This window comes from Phaenicophaeus curvirostris, chromosome 6, assembly GCF_032191515.1.
Source record: "Phaenicophaeus curvirostris isolate KB17595 chromosome 6, BPBGC_Pcur_1.0, whole genome shotgun sequence".
NCBI lineage: Eukaryota > Metazoa > Chordata > Aves > Cuculiformes > Cuculidae > Phaenicophaeus > Phaenicophaeus curvirostris.
Window position 1 is genome coordinate 159,289 of NC_091397.1, and position 17,437 is coordinate 176,725.

Sequence of the window (17,437 nt, forward strand, 5' to 3'; positions counted from 1 at the left end):
TCTACAACTACCTGAAAGGACGTTGTAGAGAGGAGGGTGCTGGCCTCTTCTCCCAAGTGACAGGGGACAGGACGAGAGGGAATGGCCTCAAGCTCCGCCAGGGGAGGTTTAGGCTAGACGTTAGGAAAAAATTCTTTACAGAAAGGGTCATTGGGCACTGGAACAGGCTGCCCAGGGAGGTGGTTGAGTCACCTTCCCTGGAGGTGTTTAAGGCACGGGTGGATGACGTGCTGAGGGATATGGTTTAGTGTTTGATGGGAACGGTTGGACTCGGTGATCTGGTGGGTCTCTTCCAACCTGGTTATTCTGTGATTCTGATTCTACATGGGAGCTCCTTGGCTGTCAGATCAAAGCTGAGGAGAGAGCAAAGCCCTGGGCTGGGAGTCTTCTCATCCTCCCATCCATTCCAGAGCAGTCACTCTCCAGCCCTGCTGGCATGCCCTCTCCACCCCTGCTGATATCTCAGGGGGGTACCAGCAGGCCCACGGCAGCATTACATTGCTCAGCAGGATACTGTGTGGTCCAGAGCTTTGGGTGCGATTGTGCTGGATGCGCTTCAGCTTTGGGCTCAGTTGGCTGGGAGAGGAGTGGCCATAGGGCTGGAAATTGTCAATGTGCAAGGGAAGGGCAGAAGAGGCTCGGTGCCTGTGGAAGAAAACCAGAATTTGCCCAGAAAGCAGGGTTGTTCTTCCTGTTCTGGAGCAGTGACACGGAATGCGGGACAGTTGGAGCTGTTACTAGTCATTCCTGAGGTCCTGGGGACTGATGTGGAAAATAATCGTTAAACCTGGAGCGCTGATGTGATGAATATTTTAATTAAAGCCTTTGATCTGGATTACAGTAAAACCAGGATTAGAAATGCGCTGGAGTAAGCGCTTGGTGCTGTGTCCAGTGCCAGGTGCCCACTGACACCCTTGGAGAAGCCACCGTGGTTCAGGGCTCATAGGGCACTGCCGTTGGGGTCCAGGCTCTGCCAGCACAGGGTGCCTGATCTGAATCCATAGGAGAGCCCTGCTGCCCTTCCCGGAGCATCGCAGGGTGCAGGGAGTGACCTGCCCAGGAACCACACTTGGCTTCTCCATTCTGGGAGCATCAGTGGGAGATGGTTGTGGCTGAGGTGGTCTCTGGTGTCCCGAATCCCATCTGTGGGGATGGCTCCGTGCTGGTGTGGTGCTGGGATGCATCCTCTTTTCCGATGGCACTGTTCTTCTGCCACCTCCAATCCTCTGGGATCCGTGGGATCCCAGCCTTCTCCTCTGGATGGTCCATGGCACTTGGGGGTCTCCATCTCCCTGGGCGCGTTCCTGCTGTGTCCCTCTCTGCTCTGTCCTTCCTGGAAAGCCCAGATCTGGCTTCTGCCACCATGAGGCAAGGGTGACCCCAGTGATAGGGGGATCCAAGGAACTTGTTACCTGGAAGCTGTCAGGCCAGAGGCTCCCAGGCTTACGGAGAAGGAGCTTGAGCTCCTTGGAGCCCCAGGCTGATCGGCTGCATTGGGAATTTGGGCTTTTTTGGGCTAATTGACTGCAATGGGAATTTGGGATCCTTTTCCCTTGAAGCTGTACTGCCCAAATCACTCCGAAGTCATATCCTGAGGGATTTCTTGGAGCAGTAGGCCTCGCTGGTGTGTCCATCACCATGGTGGGGAGGAGATGGAGCCAGCAGTATCCCTGCGTGTGGCTCTGCTGCCGTCCTTCCTAAGCTGCCTCAGGATCTCCACTGAGGAAGGGGGGGATTTTCCAGACCCTTCCATCTCCTGGCTTCCATCTCCTCCAGACTGATTTACCTGCCCTTCGTGTTTTGTTCCTGTGCTGCCTATCTCAGGGTTTCACCCCTTTGGAATTTCTTTTTGTTTCTCCTTTCCTCTGATGCCTTTTGGGATGATCCAGAGGATTTTCATGGATAAAAATTATAATTATGGAATAGGATCTTAAATCCAGGGCAAGGAGTGGACATGAGGACCTGGAGAGGTCACCTTCAATCCTATTTCCAGATGCTCACATGGGATTTGTCTTGGAACATTGAAATACCATGGAGATTTCCCACTATCTGGCCGGATCCCATGGATTCTTCCAGTACCTGCAGCCTCAAGCATCTCCTCTGAGGCTGAGGAGGAGTGGGAAGGCTGTATCTGTACAGCCTGGGAACAGCCTGGGGCCTCTGCTGGCCAGACAGGGCTGCTTCATGCCTCGGAGCGGAGGGAGCGGACTAACGGCAGCCGGCAGAGGCTGGGATGCAGTCACGTCGCTGGAATTAGCATCCTCACTTGTGGAAGTGCTGGAGGGTGGGATAATGAGGAATGATCCCTGCCTTGATCTTCTATTCCACCCAGGAGGTGACATCTCCAAGCCTTAATTTCCAGGGCTTCCCTATAGGATTGGGCTCTGGACCAGCTTAGGAAGTGCGTCTCTGTGTCCCTCTTTCAATGTGTCGGCATGGGATCCATGGCACTGCTGCCTGTATGGGATCCAGGGCATGGCCACCCCTGTGGAATGCTGCTTCTGGAGCCTGGCTGTGGCTGGATGCTGTTCCCAGAGCCTGCCTGGGCTGGATACTGTGCTTGGAGCACATCCTGCTTTCCCGCTCTCCTGCTGGAATCTGTCTGCTGCCAGGGGCTGAAAACTTATGGCTCCATCCATTCCAGGAATCTCATCCCTCCATCCCCAACTGCCGAGGTGTTTGTAGACAACGCTGTGCCGGTCCTGTGCCCACGCTGTATGTGGCTCCAGACTTGGGCCCCTCTTCCAAGTGGCAGTCCTTTTGGGAACTGGGAATGGAATGCAGCCATCCCATCCTCCCAGCTGGATGTGCCCTTCCAACAAGACCTTTGTGCCTGGAGGCAGTGGGAGCAGAAGCATCAGCGCTGGCTGGGCCTGGGGAGCACAGCAGAGCATTGGCCTGGTCCCGGTTCTGGATTCTTTCCTGTTCCAGGGCTCCACCCGGAGCTTCCTGCTGGGGAGCAGCCAGTTCCCGACGTTCAGACCTTCTTCCAGCGCAGCTGTTGCTCGGCCTCATATGGCTCCTCGTTAATTTAAGCCAGATGTTTGTTGCTATAATATTTGTAGCAGGAGAGTGACTCAAAAGCACTAGTGGGAGCCTTTCCCGATCCACAGGTCAAGATTGGGAAAGCAGTATGTTCCTGTTCCGTCCCAGCTTATGGAGCTTGTCTGCTTCCAGAGACCTGTGTGGCATCCGGGACTCCGGCAGCAGCCAGGCAGCGGGAAGTTGTTGGGATGGATCAGATGGAGCCTGTCCGAGGTATCCGCATGCCGGGTCCCACTTTGGAAGGGCAGCATGTGAAACGTCGCCCCTTGGAATCCGTTCCAGCAGGTATTTCTGTGATCCAGTGATGCCTTCCAGCCCAGAGCTCGCCAGGATGTTTGAAAAGATGAGATTCCTATGGAAGGTTTTCCATCTAGTGTTGTTGCACCCAAGTTAAACCTGGATTTTGGCAAGGGATGAGTGTAGGTGAATGTGCTCCCATATGGGAACAGCTACCCATCCCTAGGAGCAAGGAGCGGTGCAAAGCACAGTTGGGAAGGAGCTGATGAGGTTCCTGTTCTGGGTCCCTGCCCAAGGGCTGGTCACCTGTGTTGAAATTCCTGCCGACAGGAATTTGCACTGTCAGTTCTCCAGTGTTGGGAGGCTCCTTAGTCCCTACAGCTGGTGCTGGCCAGTGCGCGGCGCTCCTTGCGAAATGTTTCCTCGTAACGGCGTCCTGCAGAATTCCTCGCTGGAGACTGGGGCACGGGGGACGTGGATGAGGTTGGATCCAGTCTGGCAGCACGCGTTCTGGTGACCTTGGCACAGACGGCAGAGCTGCAGCTCTGGAGGGGTCTCCGGTGCCATCTGCTCGGCTTCAGGCATTGTCGCCAGTCGGTTCGGGAGGGAGCGGAGCTGGATCTGCCCCATCTTCCACCTGAGGAGTGCTGGTGTGGGATGGGGAGGGGAGGCATCCCTGTGTTCCACATCATGCGGCACTGCTGGATTAGGGATTTCACTGTTGGGAAGGGGCGAAACAGCCAAGGGAGGAGCAGGAGCTCAGGGAAGGGAAGGTTCTGCTGGGTGAAGGCTCTGGCATGGGGGCAGCGGTCCGTTATTTACGGAGATGGAAGGAAGGTGGATGCGGGACCTGAGGGCTTGGGAGAGAATGGAGAAGGGAGAGGAAGGGGCTGGGCTGAGGTGCTGGCTGTGCCATGGGAAGGGCTGGTTGTGGTGGGATCCAGCTGTGTCCTAGGGCTGTGGGTGGTGGGCAGGATCCATCCCAGAAAATGAGAGAGGACGTGGGATGTTGGTCAGGAAGATATTGAGGGTGGATGAGGGTTTGGGGAGAGGCCCAAGCCCAAAATGGCAATGGGATTTGGGAAGAGTTGAGGCAGTGGGGGCAAAGATTCCTGGATGAGGAGGGGGGGAGAAGGAGTTGCTGGTGTTACGGTGTTCCCTGGAAAGCCCAGGAGAGGCCGGAGACCTCATCTGGAGTAGCAAGCAGAGCATCCTGAAAAGAAAAATAATTTAAGGTGCATTGCATCCTGGAAAACCACTGCTCAGGAGTGTGGCCTGGAAGGATGTCAGGGCCGAGCGGCGGCGTTTTCCATGCGTCCGGTACGGGACCTGGGGATGGATGGGGTTGTCGTCTCCCAGTACAGCACCTGGGTACAGATGGGGGTGGTGGCTCCTGGATCCCAGGGATGGATAGGGTTGATAACCCCTGGTACAGAATCCCAGGGATGGATGGGGATGGTGACTCCTAGTACCGAATCCCAGGAGCGGATGGGGTCAGTGTCTCCCGGTACTGGACTCAGGGATGGGTGGAGTTGGTGTCTCCTTGTGCTGGACCCAGAGGTGGATGGGATCGGCATCTCCTGGTACTGGACCCGAGGATGGATGGGGTCGGTGTCTCCCGGTAGCAGACCCTGGGGGCAGATGGAGATGGCATCTTCCAGTACTGGATTCTGGGGGAGGATGGGGCCGGCATCTCCCGATACTGGACTGGGGGATGGATGGAGTCGGTGTCTTCTGGTACCGGACTTGAGGGATGGGTGGGGTCGGTGTCTCTTGGTAGCGGACTCGGGGACGGATGGGGTCGGTGTCACCCAGCACTGGATCCGGAGGGTGGATGAGGTTGATGTGTCCCGGTACTGGGCTTGGGATCGGGGTAGTTTCTCGGGATCGGGGCCCTTTCCCAGTACCGGACCCGGGATGGGGGCGGTTTCCCGGGATCGGGGCTCCCGGTGCAGCTCGCCCCGCCGCCGCCGGGGGGCGCCGGTGGGCAGCGGCGCCCGGGGTCGCAGCGCCCCCTGGCGGTCATGGCTGGGAGCGCGGCGCCACGGGGGCTCCGGTACCGGCTCCCGTCCCCGTCCCAGCCCCGGTACCGGTTCCAGCTCCCGCCGGGCGGTGCAAGCGGCGCTTCCCGGCTCTTGGCGGCTCCCGGTGCTACCCTAGCGGGGCCGATGCCTTGCCGAGCGGTGCCAGGGCGCTGCTCCGGTACCGATTCCAGTCCCAGCCCCGTTTCCAGTCCCGGTCCTGGTCCGAGCCTCGTTCTAGGCCCGGTCTCGGCCCCCGCTGGGCGGTACGGGTCCTGACCCCGCTTCCAGTCCCCATCCCAGCGCCGTTCCAGTCCCGGTCTCGTTCCCCGCCAGGTGGTGTCCCGCTCCCAGCCCCGCTCCGGTGGCGGAGGGAGGGGGTACCCCGGTCCTCCCGGTGCCCCCGTGACGGGCGGGTCCGCGCATCCCGGCGCCGGTGCCGGGGGCGGAGAGGACCGGGTGGACCGGGAGCGGGGCGGGGCGCGGGGCGGTCCCGGGCCGGGGGCGGGGGCGGAGGGGACCGGGGCGGTCCCGGGGCCGGGGATGGCGGGGACCGGGCGCGGGGCGGTCCCGGGGCCGAGCCCCCGCCGCGCCGCCAGCCTCTGCGAGTCGCTGGAGCTGCAGGGCGCCCCGGCCCAGCCCCGGCGGCCGCGGAGCTTCTGCGCGGCGGGGAGCGCCGGGAGCGGCGGCGGGACTCCCCCCGGCGGCGGGCTGGCGGACGCGGCCCCGCCGCCCCGCGCCCACGGCGGCTTCTTGGGGCTCCTCCGCCTGCGGCCGCCGCGCCGGGAGGGCTCGGAGGGGGCCCCGCTCCCCGCGGCGCCGCGGCCGCGCCCCAGCAGCATCGCGCTCCCGGCCGGCGGCGGCGGCGGCGGCTTCCTCCGGCAGGGATCCCTCTGGGGCAGCCGCCGCTGGAACCTCTTCGGGAGCGGCGGCCGGAGCGGCCCCGGCCCCAGGAGGAGCTTCAGCTCCCTGCGGAAAAGCTTCAGCTTCCGACTGCGCCGCGGCCACGAGCTGCGGCGCTCGGACTCCGGGGGGCTCCTGCGCCCCGCGCGGCTCCGCACCAAGAGCGAGGGCGACGCCGGCTCCCTGCACGCCTGCCCCAGCCGGCGGGACCTGCTCTGCCCCGAGCTGGGCCGGGGCAGCGGGCGGCCGCACGCCGAGACCGGGCAGCCGGCGGGGCTCTGGAAGCTCCTCACCAGCCGCTTCCGAAGGCGAGAGCGCGGCGCTGGCTCCTGCCCCGGGGACCCCGTCCTGCTGGGCAGCGACGCGCTGCGAGCGCTGGGTAAGACCTGGGGGCGGGCGGCCGCGGCTCCTCACGGGGTTCCTGGGGTGGGGATGGGCATCCGAGTGCGTCCTGGTGCTCTGGGGGCTGTGGCTCGTCCCAGAGCTCCTGGATCCGGCATGGGCATCTGCTCGTGTCCATGTGCTCCCTGGGGTGGGCGGCCGCAGCTCATCCCGGAGTTCCTGGGCTGGGAATGGGCATCTAATTGCCTCCCAGTGTTCCGTGGCATGGGTGGCAGCAGCTCATCCTGGAGCTCCTGGGAATGGCCATCCAATGGTGTCCCCGTGCTCCGTGGAGGGGGTGCCTGTGGCTCGTCCCAGAGCTCCTGGGCCAGTGTCTGGGTGTTCCGTGGCGTGGGCGGCCACAGCTCATCCTGGGCCAGGAATGGGCATGCCGTTGTGTCCCTGTGCTCCGTAGGGTGTGTGGCCACAGCTCATCCTGAAGCTCTGGGAACGGGTGTCTGATTGCGCCCTGGTGCTGCGTTTGGTGAAGCTGGGCTGTGGCGAAGGAGCGCAAGTGTTCCTGGGGTCATTCTGTGCTCCAGCGGCCGGTGGCTCGCTGGGAGGAGATGACATAGGGAACAGGCTCCCTTGCTGGCCAGACACCTGGGAGCCGAGTGCTGGTACCCTGTGTCCGTCTTTCTGCAGCGGTGTCTGAGAGAAGGGCAGGGAGAGCTGAGCCTCCTGCAGCGGCACCGGGGGAGCAAAGGGAGCTGAAATCCCACAGGAAGGGGAGAGGGGACCTGTGTGGGCTCCAGGCTGTCCATGAGCTGTCCGGAATGGCACAAGGTTATCAGGGAACATGGACACGTGCCTGCATCTTCTTCCCTGCGCAGCTCCCAGGTGCCAGGCTCTTTCTGGGCAATGCTGGGGGCTTTCCTGGGGCTGAGTGGAGGTTTGGGAGCATGACCACGCTCACCAGTTACAGAGCAACCCACGGAGCCGTGGTGGCACCCTGAGTGGCTTGGCAGAGGGACAGAGTGGGGACAGGAACCCCCATGGGGCCTGGGAGTTGCTGGAGGAAATGAGCTTCGGCTTTGCTGTTGCGGGCTGCTCGCCCATGGCCCATGTCGTGTGTCTGGGGGGACATTGGTGGGACCGTGCTGCTCCATTCCCATTCTCATTATTGCAGCGTGCCCGGCTGCCTCTGCAGAAGGGAACGCGCAGGGCTGGGAGATGAGGATCTGCAGGCTTTTTAAGGCATCGGACGCTGGGCTGTGTGCAGCGAGCGGGGCTGGGATGGGCCGGGATCCATGCTCTTGGGGCAGCCGCGTGTTTCCATTGCTCTGCTCTGGAGTCCAGGCACTGTGCAGGCCGTTGTCTGCTTGGCTCATGTGCCAGAGGGATGGATAGGGGCTGGTGGGCTCCTGCCCAGGAGCTTTGTGCCAGGATGCTTTCCGGGAGGGCTGGGCTTCAGGGAGCAGCCGGAGCTCCATGGGTGCCATGCAGGGAGCTCAAGGGGCTCATCCCCACCAATCTCTCTTTTTCTGGGGTTCCAGGGAAAGGTGCTGGGGGCTCGGGGGGTGGGTTGCTTTCCGCGAAGGGACGGGATGCTGCCGACACACTCCACCTGGGAGGCCGTGCTGCGGGCAGGGGTGCCCTGGGCCGGGTGCTGGCTGGGTGGTGAGAGGTTCCCAGGAGAGGGGAGGCTGCGCTCATGGCTGCGGAATGTGGGTGTATCTGGGCAGGGAGGGCCGGGAGCTGCCCTGCAGCGGGGGGCCTGTTGCTACTTGCCGGCAGCTTCCAGCAGCAGCCAGCCCGGCGGCCGCGTTCCCAGGGGAGCAGCTGAGGTTGAGCGCATGTGTCGGTGTCCTCAGCCCTCACCTGGCTGCTCCGCTGGGCTGGGCTGGGGATCCCCTTGGATCCCACTGCTGGAGAGTCTTCCAACGCCTTGCTGGGAGCACTGGGAAGGCTCAGAGCCCTTTCCAGCAGTGCCCGGCCAATGTGCACCCAGTTTGCCATCACGGCTCCTGCTGGAGCTCGGGAAAGACCTTTCCAAAGTGCTGCTGGGACCGTGTTCCCAGTCCAGCTTGGCGTGTTGGAGCTGCAAAGCTCACGGTCCAGTTTGGTCTTTTCTCAGGACACTGGCTTTGCCGTTACCCACGTGGCTGTGCCTGGCAGAGCTGTGTCCTCTTGGGATGAGTGAGATGTGAAGCTGCAGTGGTGATGTTTGAGGACCAGATCTGCGTGGCTCCTCCATCTTCTTGCCAAGCATCTCTCGGCTCAACACATTGGTCCACGGGCTCTGGCTCGCTCCGGTGGGAGCCGTGAACCTCTAAGCCAGGACTCCATAGAGTGGAAGTGCGCAGCCTTTGTACGGCTCCAGTGCGGGCTTGCTGGATGTGGTGGATCAGACCTCTGCCCTGTTCCTGTTCCAGGAATGATCCTTGCTAGCTGATGCTGTTCCCAACACCTGCTTCATGTTTCAGGAACTTGGATGTATTATTCCGGTGCTGCTCACCTTAGCCCCAAGATAGCTGTGGATACAGCCCCAGGGTGCCCTCCCAGGGGGATGCAGCTGTGGATACCAGCTCGTTGGGAAAGATGGATTCTTGGAGCGGGAGAGCAGAGTCTATGCAGAGTTTGGCCAGTGAGGTCAGACCATGGATAAGCATGGCCAGCGGTTTGGAGGAGCATTTTCAGGTATCAGTTGGTGCAGCTCCAAGGAAGCCCTCTGATAGGTGCAGGCTTGGAAGAACAGGCGAGGTGTGGGGTTGGAGTTTTCCGTGTGCAGGGAGGTTCATGGGATGGGTGCAGCACCTCTGACAGTGAGATCTGGACTATGCAGCTCAGAAACAATTCCCCTCTCCCAGAAAGAAGCCCTGCTTTTCCAGGTCCTTTGAGGTAACTACCTTTTCTCTCCAGTTAGGCCATGTGAAGGATGTACGTGTAGGGATGCATGAGAGGAGACGGTTGGGAGAAGAGTGGATGGAGTCAATTGTGATTGACATCATCTCCTGTCCCTACTGGCCTCAGCTTAGGTGGGAGCGTTGGGGTGGAGCATGGATGTTGGGATGGGTTTGGAGACTCCACCTCGGATGCTGAATTTGATCTGGTGTCCACACTGCAGAAGAACTGAAGTCCGGAAGGTATTTAGGAAGGAGCTGTTAAGATCTGATCTGGAATGTCCGGTTTTCCAGAGGAGATTGGAGGGGATGTAGGCAGAGGAGTTCTGATTACAGGTATCAATGGGATGAAGGAACTTTGGATCTGCAAGGTAAGGGAGCTTTTGGTAACAGTGCCTTTTTCATCCTGTGCTTGTGTGGTGAAATGACTGGAGCCGAGGCTGGACAAATTCATAGTGGGATTTTACCAGCGATGGAGGGCTCTGCAGAGCGCTGGTGTTGGGGAAGCAATCAGTTATCTGTCTGTCCACATAACCGGCTCTGCTGGCTTGTCCCTTCCAGCTGTCAGAGCAGAGAGGATTCGGGATGGTTCTTTGGTCTGCATGTGTGGAGACATGAACTGGGAAGAGGTAAAGACTTAAAATGGGAATCTTATGGACTCTGTGCACTGCACAGCGTGCAGAATATGATGGCACTGGCTGCTGCTGTCTACGGAGCAGCTGTCGGTACCAACCAGTTGGAAATCATGCCCTTGCTTCCCAGGGATTTGCCAGATCCTCTCCTTTCACTGCTGCAAAGTAAATCTCTGGAGAGATAATTCATGCTGGGATCATCTCCTGCTCAGGGTGTCCGTGCTGATGGAGCTCTCTGGCAGCCCGTGGGGAAGTCTCCCTTCCTGCTGGCATTGCTGGGATGGAGTCTCTGTCAGCCTGGCCTGGAAGACGTGGCTCTGCCCGGGCAGGTAGCTCTGCTGCCCTTCCATCCACGTGTGGTGACCTCGGAACGTGGTCGCTGTGGGCTCTGTTGTGTTTGTTTGGCCTCTGACCTGGTTTCCCAGCCAGCTTTAGTGTCCAGGGTTTCAGAATCCAATTCTGTTCTGCACTGGCTTGGATAACGAGTTGGTTAATTATTAGTTGCCCGATGTATCTGGCGGCAGCGCTTCCATAGGACGAGGCAGCTGAACCTCCTGCAGATCAGGGAGCAGCCGGGATGAGGAGGCCCTTTTGCGCAGTTGATCCCTTCCTCCTCCCTCCCCGCACCGCAGCAGCAAGCGGATGCCAGCAGCAGTGGATCAGAGCTGCCGGGGCTGAATTCCCACGGAAGGAGCTGTTGCATCCCAGCCTCTGGAGCGTGTGACGCTGCCTGTCCCACTGCTGCGGGCTGCTCCTTGGGAACCGTGGAATGTCAGCTCTGTGGAGTGCTGGCTGTATCCATACCCGCTCTTCCTTCATGGCAGTGACTGTCCACTTCCAAACTTCCACATGGGATTACGCTTTCTGCCTGGAAATGTCCATGAGGAGAAGGAGCAGAGTTGGCCAGAGTCTCCTTTTCCTGGGAATTGTCAGGCTGCTCCGATCCGGGCAGCTGGTTGTGTCTGGTGTCCTGGAGCCACAGGCACCGTTAGGCTCTGCTGAGGCTCCTGGTGTGCAGGCGGTGCTGTGAATCCACTGAATCCTGAGGTCACATGCACCTGGAGAAGGAATTCCTGTAAGTCTGGGCTCTACTCTGTTATGGGATGACAGGGAGAAGAGGGAGGAGGTGTTTCAATGTGGAATAACCAAAGGATACAGCTGGTCCAGCAGTGGAGCTGGTCAAGTAAATCCCTGCTCCCTGATGCCTCCACAAACTCTGGTGATGAGGGTTCTCAGGACGTTACTCCAGCTGGAAGAAGCCAAACAAGAGCTCTGGCTGTGCACGGATGCTGACCTTTCTGCCTGGATTTCATCTGGTGCTTTGGATCGAGTCAGGTCACTGTGGGCTTGCTGTGCGCTTCCACGTGGTCATTGTTCTCTGATGGCAAAGGCCGGCCTCTTCCAGTGGGGAAGGGTGTCCAAGCAGCTGACATCTCCCTCTGGCATCTCCCGCGGCAGGAGCTCTGCGGTGGTAAGGGTCTGGCAGACCCGGAGGGAGCGGGGCTGGCGGAGGGTGCTTCCCATAACCAGATCAACTCCATGGACTTGGACCATCCTTGTGCTGGTTTGGGGATGTGACAGGAACACAGACAGGATAGGATTGTCCTGATATGATTTATCCTCACAAAATGCCAGAAACTTCCATAGGCTGCATTTTGGGAGCAAGCAGTCGGCACTCGGGATGGACAGAGCTGGCGCCAGCGAGCTGTGTCAGCGCTTTCCGGCAGCCGGGACTTGGCCGACGGCTGTTTTGGGTGGTTGGGAAACCGCTCTGGAGGTGCCGCTCCGCCAACTCCCTGGGTGTCATGCCGGCTGCTGCACCCACTCCCGCTCGGAGCTGCTGGCAGAGGAGCCAAGCGAGGGCTGGGAAGCGGTGGAGGGGCCTCTGTGCTGTGGGAATGTCCTGAAAACTGAGGGATGGGGTTGTCCCTGCAGGCACGAGGGGTCAGGTGATGGGAATGCTGTCCAAGGAGGTGGTGTGGGGCCGTGAATGGATGCACTGGGGGCAGGCAGGAGTCTCCTGGTTGTGTGCAAGGGGTTGCCTAGGGCGTGGAGCAGCGGGGTTGTGCGAGGATCGGAGCCTGGCACAGGGACAAATCCAACTCCATTGTGGCATGGATCCCAGCCTGATGCATGAAACGGGGTTGTGCTCCACATCCTCCAGCCTTCCTAGATTCGGTGATGGTCTTGAGGACCTTATCTCAGAGGGAATGGTGTAGGTCAAGGCCTTGCATTTAGAAAAGGGAGATTCTGCAGGTGCTGCCGCATCTTCTGGCACTGGTTCTCCTGGTGTTGTGACCCAAAGCCAAGGACACTTTTGCCTTCTGGTTTTGAGGAGCTTCAGCTCTCTGGAATGGTTAAGGAAAGGCTCTGGATGCTCTGCAGGAAGCTGCTCCAAAGCCAGCCCCAAAGCCAGTTGTGCAGGGATCATGATCTGAGTGTTCTTCCTCTGTTCTGTGCAAGACCAGCTCACTAAGGAGTGAGCTGGATGTCCTGGAAGCAGCCTCAGAAGCCATGATGCAGGACACTGCAGCGCTCCGCCTGCGCTCTTGCGGAAGCTGGGAAGCTCCTGGAGAAGGCTCTGGAGCCCAGGGTTTCTGAGAGCAGCTGAGGGCCTTGGGGTTGGTTAGCCTGGAGGAGGCTGAGGGGAGACCTCATCACTCTGCAGCTCCAGAAAAGGAGGTTGGAGCCAGGCAGGGGTTGGGCTTTGCTCCCAAAAGTGATGGGATGAGAGGAAATGGCCTCAAGTTGTGCCAGTGGAGGTTTAGATTGGATATTAGGGAAAACTCCTTTGTGGAAAGAGCTGTCAAGCACTGGCAGAGGCTGCCGAGGGCAGTGGTGGAATCCCCATCCCTCGAGGGGTTTAATATCTCTGTGGATGTGGCACTCGGACATGGTTCAGTGGTAGAATTGGTAGTGCTGGGTTTACAGTTGGACTCGATCTTAAAGGTAATTTCCAACCTCAACAATTCCATGATTGTGTGTTTTCCTCTTAAGTTATTGGTTGTTACAGTGAAGATTTTACCTCTGCCTAAAGAAAAGAAGACGTGGTGAAGGACAGAGGCTGTGAAGAAGTGCAGGGAAAGGATGAGGATAAATAGTTTTGAGCTAAAAGAGGGGAGATTGAGGTGAGATCTTGGGGAGAAATGTTTTCCTGTGAGTGAGGATGGGGAGGCTTTGGTCCAGGCCCTGAGAAATGGTGACTGCCCCATCCCTGGAGGTGTTCAAGGCCAGGTTGGATGGGGCTTGGAGACCCTTGATCCAGTGGGTGGTGTCCCTGACCATGGCAGTGAGTGGAACTGGATGGGCTTTGAGGTCCCTTCCAGTCCAAACCATTCCAGGATTCCATGTGGATTCCTCATGACCACCAGCAGCTGGGGCAGGCTCTTCCCTACGCATCTTCCGCTGGATGGCAGGACAAGGTGATCCAAGGCATCAGCTTGGAGATGGCAAAGGTTGCAGCCATTGCGCGTCCATCATTCCCTGGACAGCTGGGAGGGCAGGAGGATAAACTGGAATGGAGGCAGTCACCAACCAGCTTCTGGCAGGGGTGAAGATCCTGCCTGGCTCTGCCGGCATCTCCTGGCCTGCCCTTGTTCCAGCCTGCGGTGCTTGGCACAGTGCGGGACGAAACACCTACTCGGCAGAGCTGCCGGCTTGCCCAGCCGGTTTGGGCAGTGCCGGTGCAGCCAGAGAGCTGGGATGCACACCAGGAGCGCGGTGGTGGGGCTGGGGCTGCCGGAGAGCTGGGATGCACACCAGGAGCGCGGTGGTGGGGCTGGGGCTGCCAGGAGCAGCGGCAGGCAAGGTGGAGCTGCTGGGGTGGGGATGGAGCAGCTCCAGAGCCACATGTGGTGGCCTCGGATGACTTTGAGCAGTGGTGGTGCCTGGGCCATCATCTTTCGTTGCTCTTGCAGTTGGGTCTAGTGAAATTGCCACTTCTCCTTTGAGTTCTCCATGTCCATGCAATGTCCATGTCCATGAATTCTGCAAGTTTATTGCCGGTTCCTGAAGGAGCAGAGCTCCCGCAGGTCTCAGGTCTCCAAAAATCCTTTATTATTGACACACTGCAAGTGCTGCTCTTCTGTTTTGGTTCCCACTTGGAAGCCATCGGGCTTTGGGTGTGGGATGAACGTCCCCATGCAAGGAAAACAAAGGACTCTGGATGTGACGGGTGGCTGCTGGCTGTTTGCGGTAGTCCAGGTGTTCTCCAGGCCCTTGCTCCTCCTCCAGTGAATCTGGATTTATTTGGGAAGCGTGTTGTTTGACCGGCTCCTGGAGCCTGTTTGGATGGAAGTGCAGTTTGTGATTTCCGTGGAGGAGCGTGGGTGTTCCCGGTGCTGCTCGGAGCCGTGCCTGGCTGCCACGATCTCCTCAGGCTTCTTCCAGTGTTGTGCAAATTATGGATGTGTAATTAATTGTTTTCACTTTCGATCACAGGCAGAGATCATAGCGTCCTGTCAGCTCCATCCAGCACACTGCTGGTGTAGCCCTTACCATTGCGTTCCCTGCCCTCGCCATTCTCAGCTCTCGCTGTTCTGTTCCCTGCTTTCACTGTTCCCAGCCCTCGTTGTTCCCAGCCCTGTGCAGCCTGTGCCCCTAGAAAGGCAGACAGTCTCCAGTGCTTCCCACATCCTGCGAGGATGGGGGTGTCAGAGGGTTTTCCATGCTCCTGAGAGCCGGCACCCCCAGCCTGCAGTGCCTGGGCTCTGCACTGCCCCTTGGCTCAGTGGCTTCATCCCATCCAGATGCGGGTAGCTTTGGGACCTTGTCCAGCTTTGTGTCTCTGGATGAGGTGGGAGGGGGAGAAGAGACACAAATCTCCTGCCTGGTGGGAGCAGGGAGAGTGTGGAAGTGTTTCCGTTGGGATCTGGATGAGACTGTGCTGACCTGATGGTTTCTCTGTTCTGCAGATTCCTTTGTGAACAGCCAGGAATGGACCCTGAGTCGCTCGGTGCCTGAGCTGAAGGTGGTGAGTACTCATGGTTCAGATATCCGAATTCTCCAATGCTTCTCCAAAGCCCCAGGAAAAACCCGTGGTTTCATGTGGCCAAGTGGAATGCTGAGAGGGGAGAGGAGCTGGGGCTGCCACCGGGGGCTTCTCAGTGCCTCCTGCTTGTATAGGAAGGTGTTGATCTGGGAGAGCCCTCACGTGTGCAGGTCCAAAGGCAGCATTTGAGCACCTCACCCTTCTTCCTGCCTGTGGCAGAGCCGTAATTCCTGACTGGAATTCTGGACCTTCCAGCATAGCAGAAGCAGGGGCAGATCCCAAGCAGCTGTCCGAGTGTGGGAGTTACCTGTGTGGGAGGTGTCACCTCTCCCTGGGACCCTCACTGCCTTTGGCTCCGCGCCAGTGCTTCCCGGTTCTCTACTGTCTGCATCCCAGACAGGACCACTCCGTGGTGTCCTTGCTGTGGAGCAATTTCATTAGGATGGTGCCCTCTCCTCTGGTGCTTTGTTCTGCCACACAGAGGGGATGAAGTTCGGGGCAGGTTTCCTAGGGGATGCCATTCCCAGGTTTCATTGCCTCCGTGCGGGATACAGTCTCTCCACCTGGACACAACCCCTTCTACGAGAGATTCTGTCTCTCCACCTGGACACAACTCCCTCTGTGTGGGATACAGTTTGTCTGACCAGACAGAACCTCCTCTGTGTGGGCTATGGTCTTTCCACCCGGACACAACCCCTTGCATGTGAGATACTGTCTCTCTGCCTGGACACAACTCCCTCCATGTGGGATACGATCTGTCTGCCTGGACACAACCCCCTCTGAGGGCAGAGCGGAGCAGAGGAGAATCCCACTCGTCTGCTGATCCTGGATGAAGGTCGTAGCCCATCCCCAGGCTGAGCCCTCCCTGCTGCTGCCACACTCCAATGCAGTCTGGAATAGGATGTGTTGGGAGAAGGAGGGAATGCATCCTGCCTCCGTGCTGACCAGCTGGGTGGATGCTGCCCAGTATCGGGTCTGGGGGATGAATCCCTGCCACTGGGCAAGGAACAACTGGAGAGAGCCCAGCAGAACATGGAGATGAGGAGGGGCTGGAGGGTCTCCACTGGGGAGGATTCTTGGGAAAATCTGGACATCAGGAAGAGCCAAGTTGCCTGGGTGACCCGTGTGGGGACAGCAATGCTCCTTTGTCCCAGATTTGTGGGATGATCCAGCCTGGTTGCATTTGAACCCACTTCAACATTGGTGCCTTTTGGCATAGGCAGCACAGCTGGGTCCACTGGGAAGCGTGGGCTTGTTCACCTCAGAAGCAGCAGCTGTACTGAACGTGGGGCCAGGCTCTGCTCCTGCTCTCCTTCAAGAGCTTCAATGCCTCAAAATTTGGGATGTGCAGTCTGGGAGAAGAGGTGTTTTTCCTTCTGAGTGTCCCGCGAGGAGCAAGAGGGTGGTGGGAAGGCCTAAGGGGGCTGCACCACTTCAGGAGAGGACACGGGTCCTCACTGGTCTCTGACCAGACCAGCTCATACCCGCCTGCTTCTCCTAAGGTTCCAGCTGGATTCTGCTGTGCCCTCTTGTTTCTGTCTCTGCCCATCTTTAAATCGTCGCTCATCATGGGAGGTTTAGACTGGATATTAGGAAATATTCCTTTGTGAAAAGAGCAGAGAAGCCCTGGCAGAAGCTGCCCGGGGGGTGGTGGAGTCCCCATCCCTGGAGGGGTTCATGGAATGAGCAGACGTGGCACTCTGGGACGTGGTTCAGCCAGCACAGTCGGGTTGGGCTGACGGTTGGACTGGATGAGCTTGGAGGGCTTTTCCAACCTTAATGATTCTGTGATTCTGTGAGTCCAGCTGTAAACCTAGTGCTGCCAGCCTCACTACTCAACCCTGTCCTTAAGCACCACATCTGCATGGATATTAAATCCCTCCAGGGATGGGAACTCCACCACTGCCCTGGGCAGCCTCTGCCAGTGATGGGCAACTGTTTCCATGATGGAATATTTCCCTCTATCCAATCTAAACCTCCCCTGGCACAACTTGAGGCTGTTTCCTCTCTTCCCATCCCTTGTTCCTTGGGAACAGAGCCCAACACCTAACTCCTTCTTAGGGGCTGTGGAGAGCGATGATGTCTCCCCTCAGCCTCCTCTTCTCCAGGCTAAAGAGCCCCAGGGCCTCAAGCCTCTCCCATAGGATTTGTGGTTCGGCCCCTTCCCCAGCTCTCTTCCCCTTTTGGCTGGGGGTGCACTGAGCGCATTGGTGGCTGGTGACAAGTGTCTCCATTTCAGGGCATCGTGGGGAACCTGTCCAGTGGGAAGTCGGCCCTTGTGCACCGCTACCTGACTGGCACCTACGTGCAGGAGGAGTCTCCGGAGGGTAAGGTCTGGTTCCCAAGGCACCGGGGGGGGTCTGGGTCCTCACCCCTCTCCCCATC

General features: G+C 59.0%; 1 protein-coding gene across 1 annotated transcript in view; it reads left to right on the top strand.

Moving 5' to 3' along the window:
- Positions 1-17,437, top strand: part of AGAP3 (ArfGAP with GTPase domain, ankyrin repeat and PH domain 3) — a 95,938-nt gene that overhangs the window by 16,000 nt on the left and 62,501 nt on the right. The window contains exons 2-3 of the mRNA XM_069859092.1: positions 14,976-15,034; positions 17,292-17,379. Of these exons, the coding sequence (XP_069715193.1) occupies positions 14,976-15,034; positions 17,292-17,379 (147 nt within the window). The remainder of the gene's footprint in view (positions 1-14,975; positions 15,035-17,291; positions 17,380-17,437) is intronic.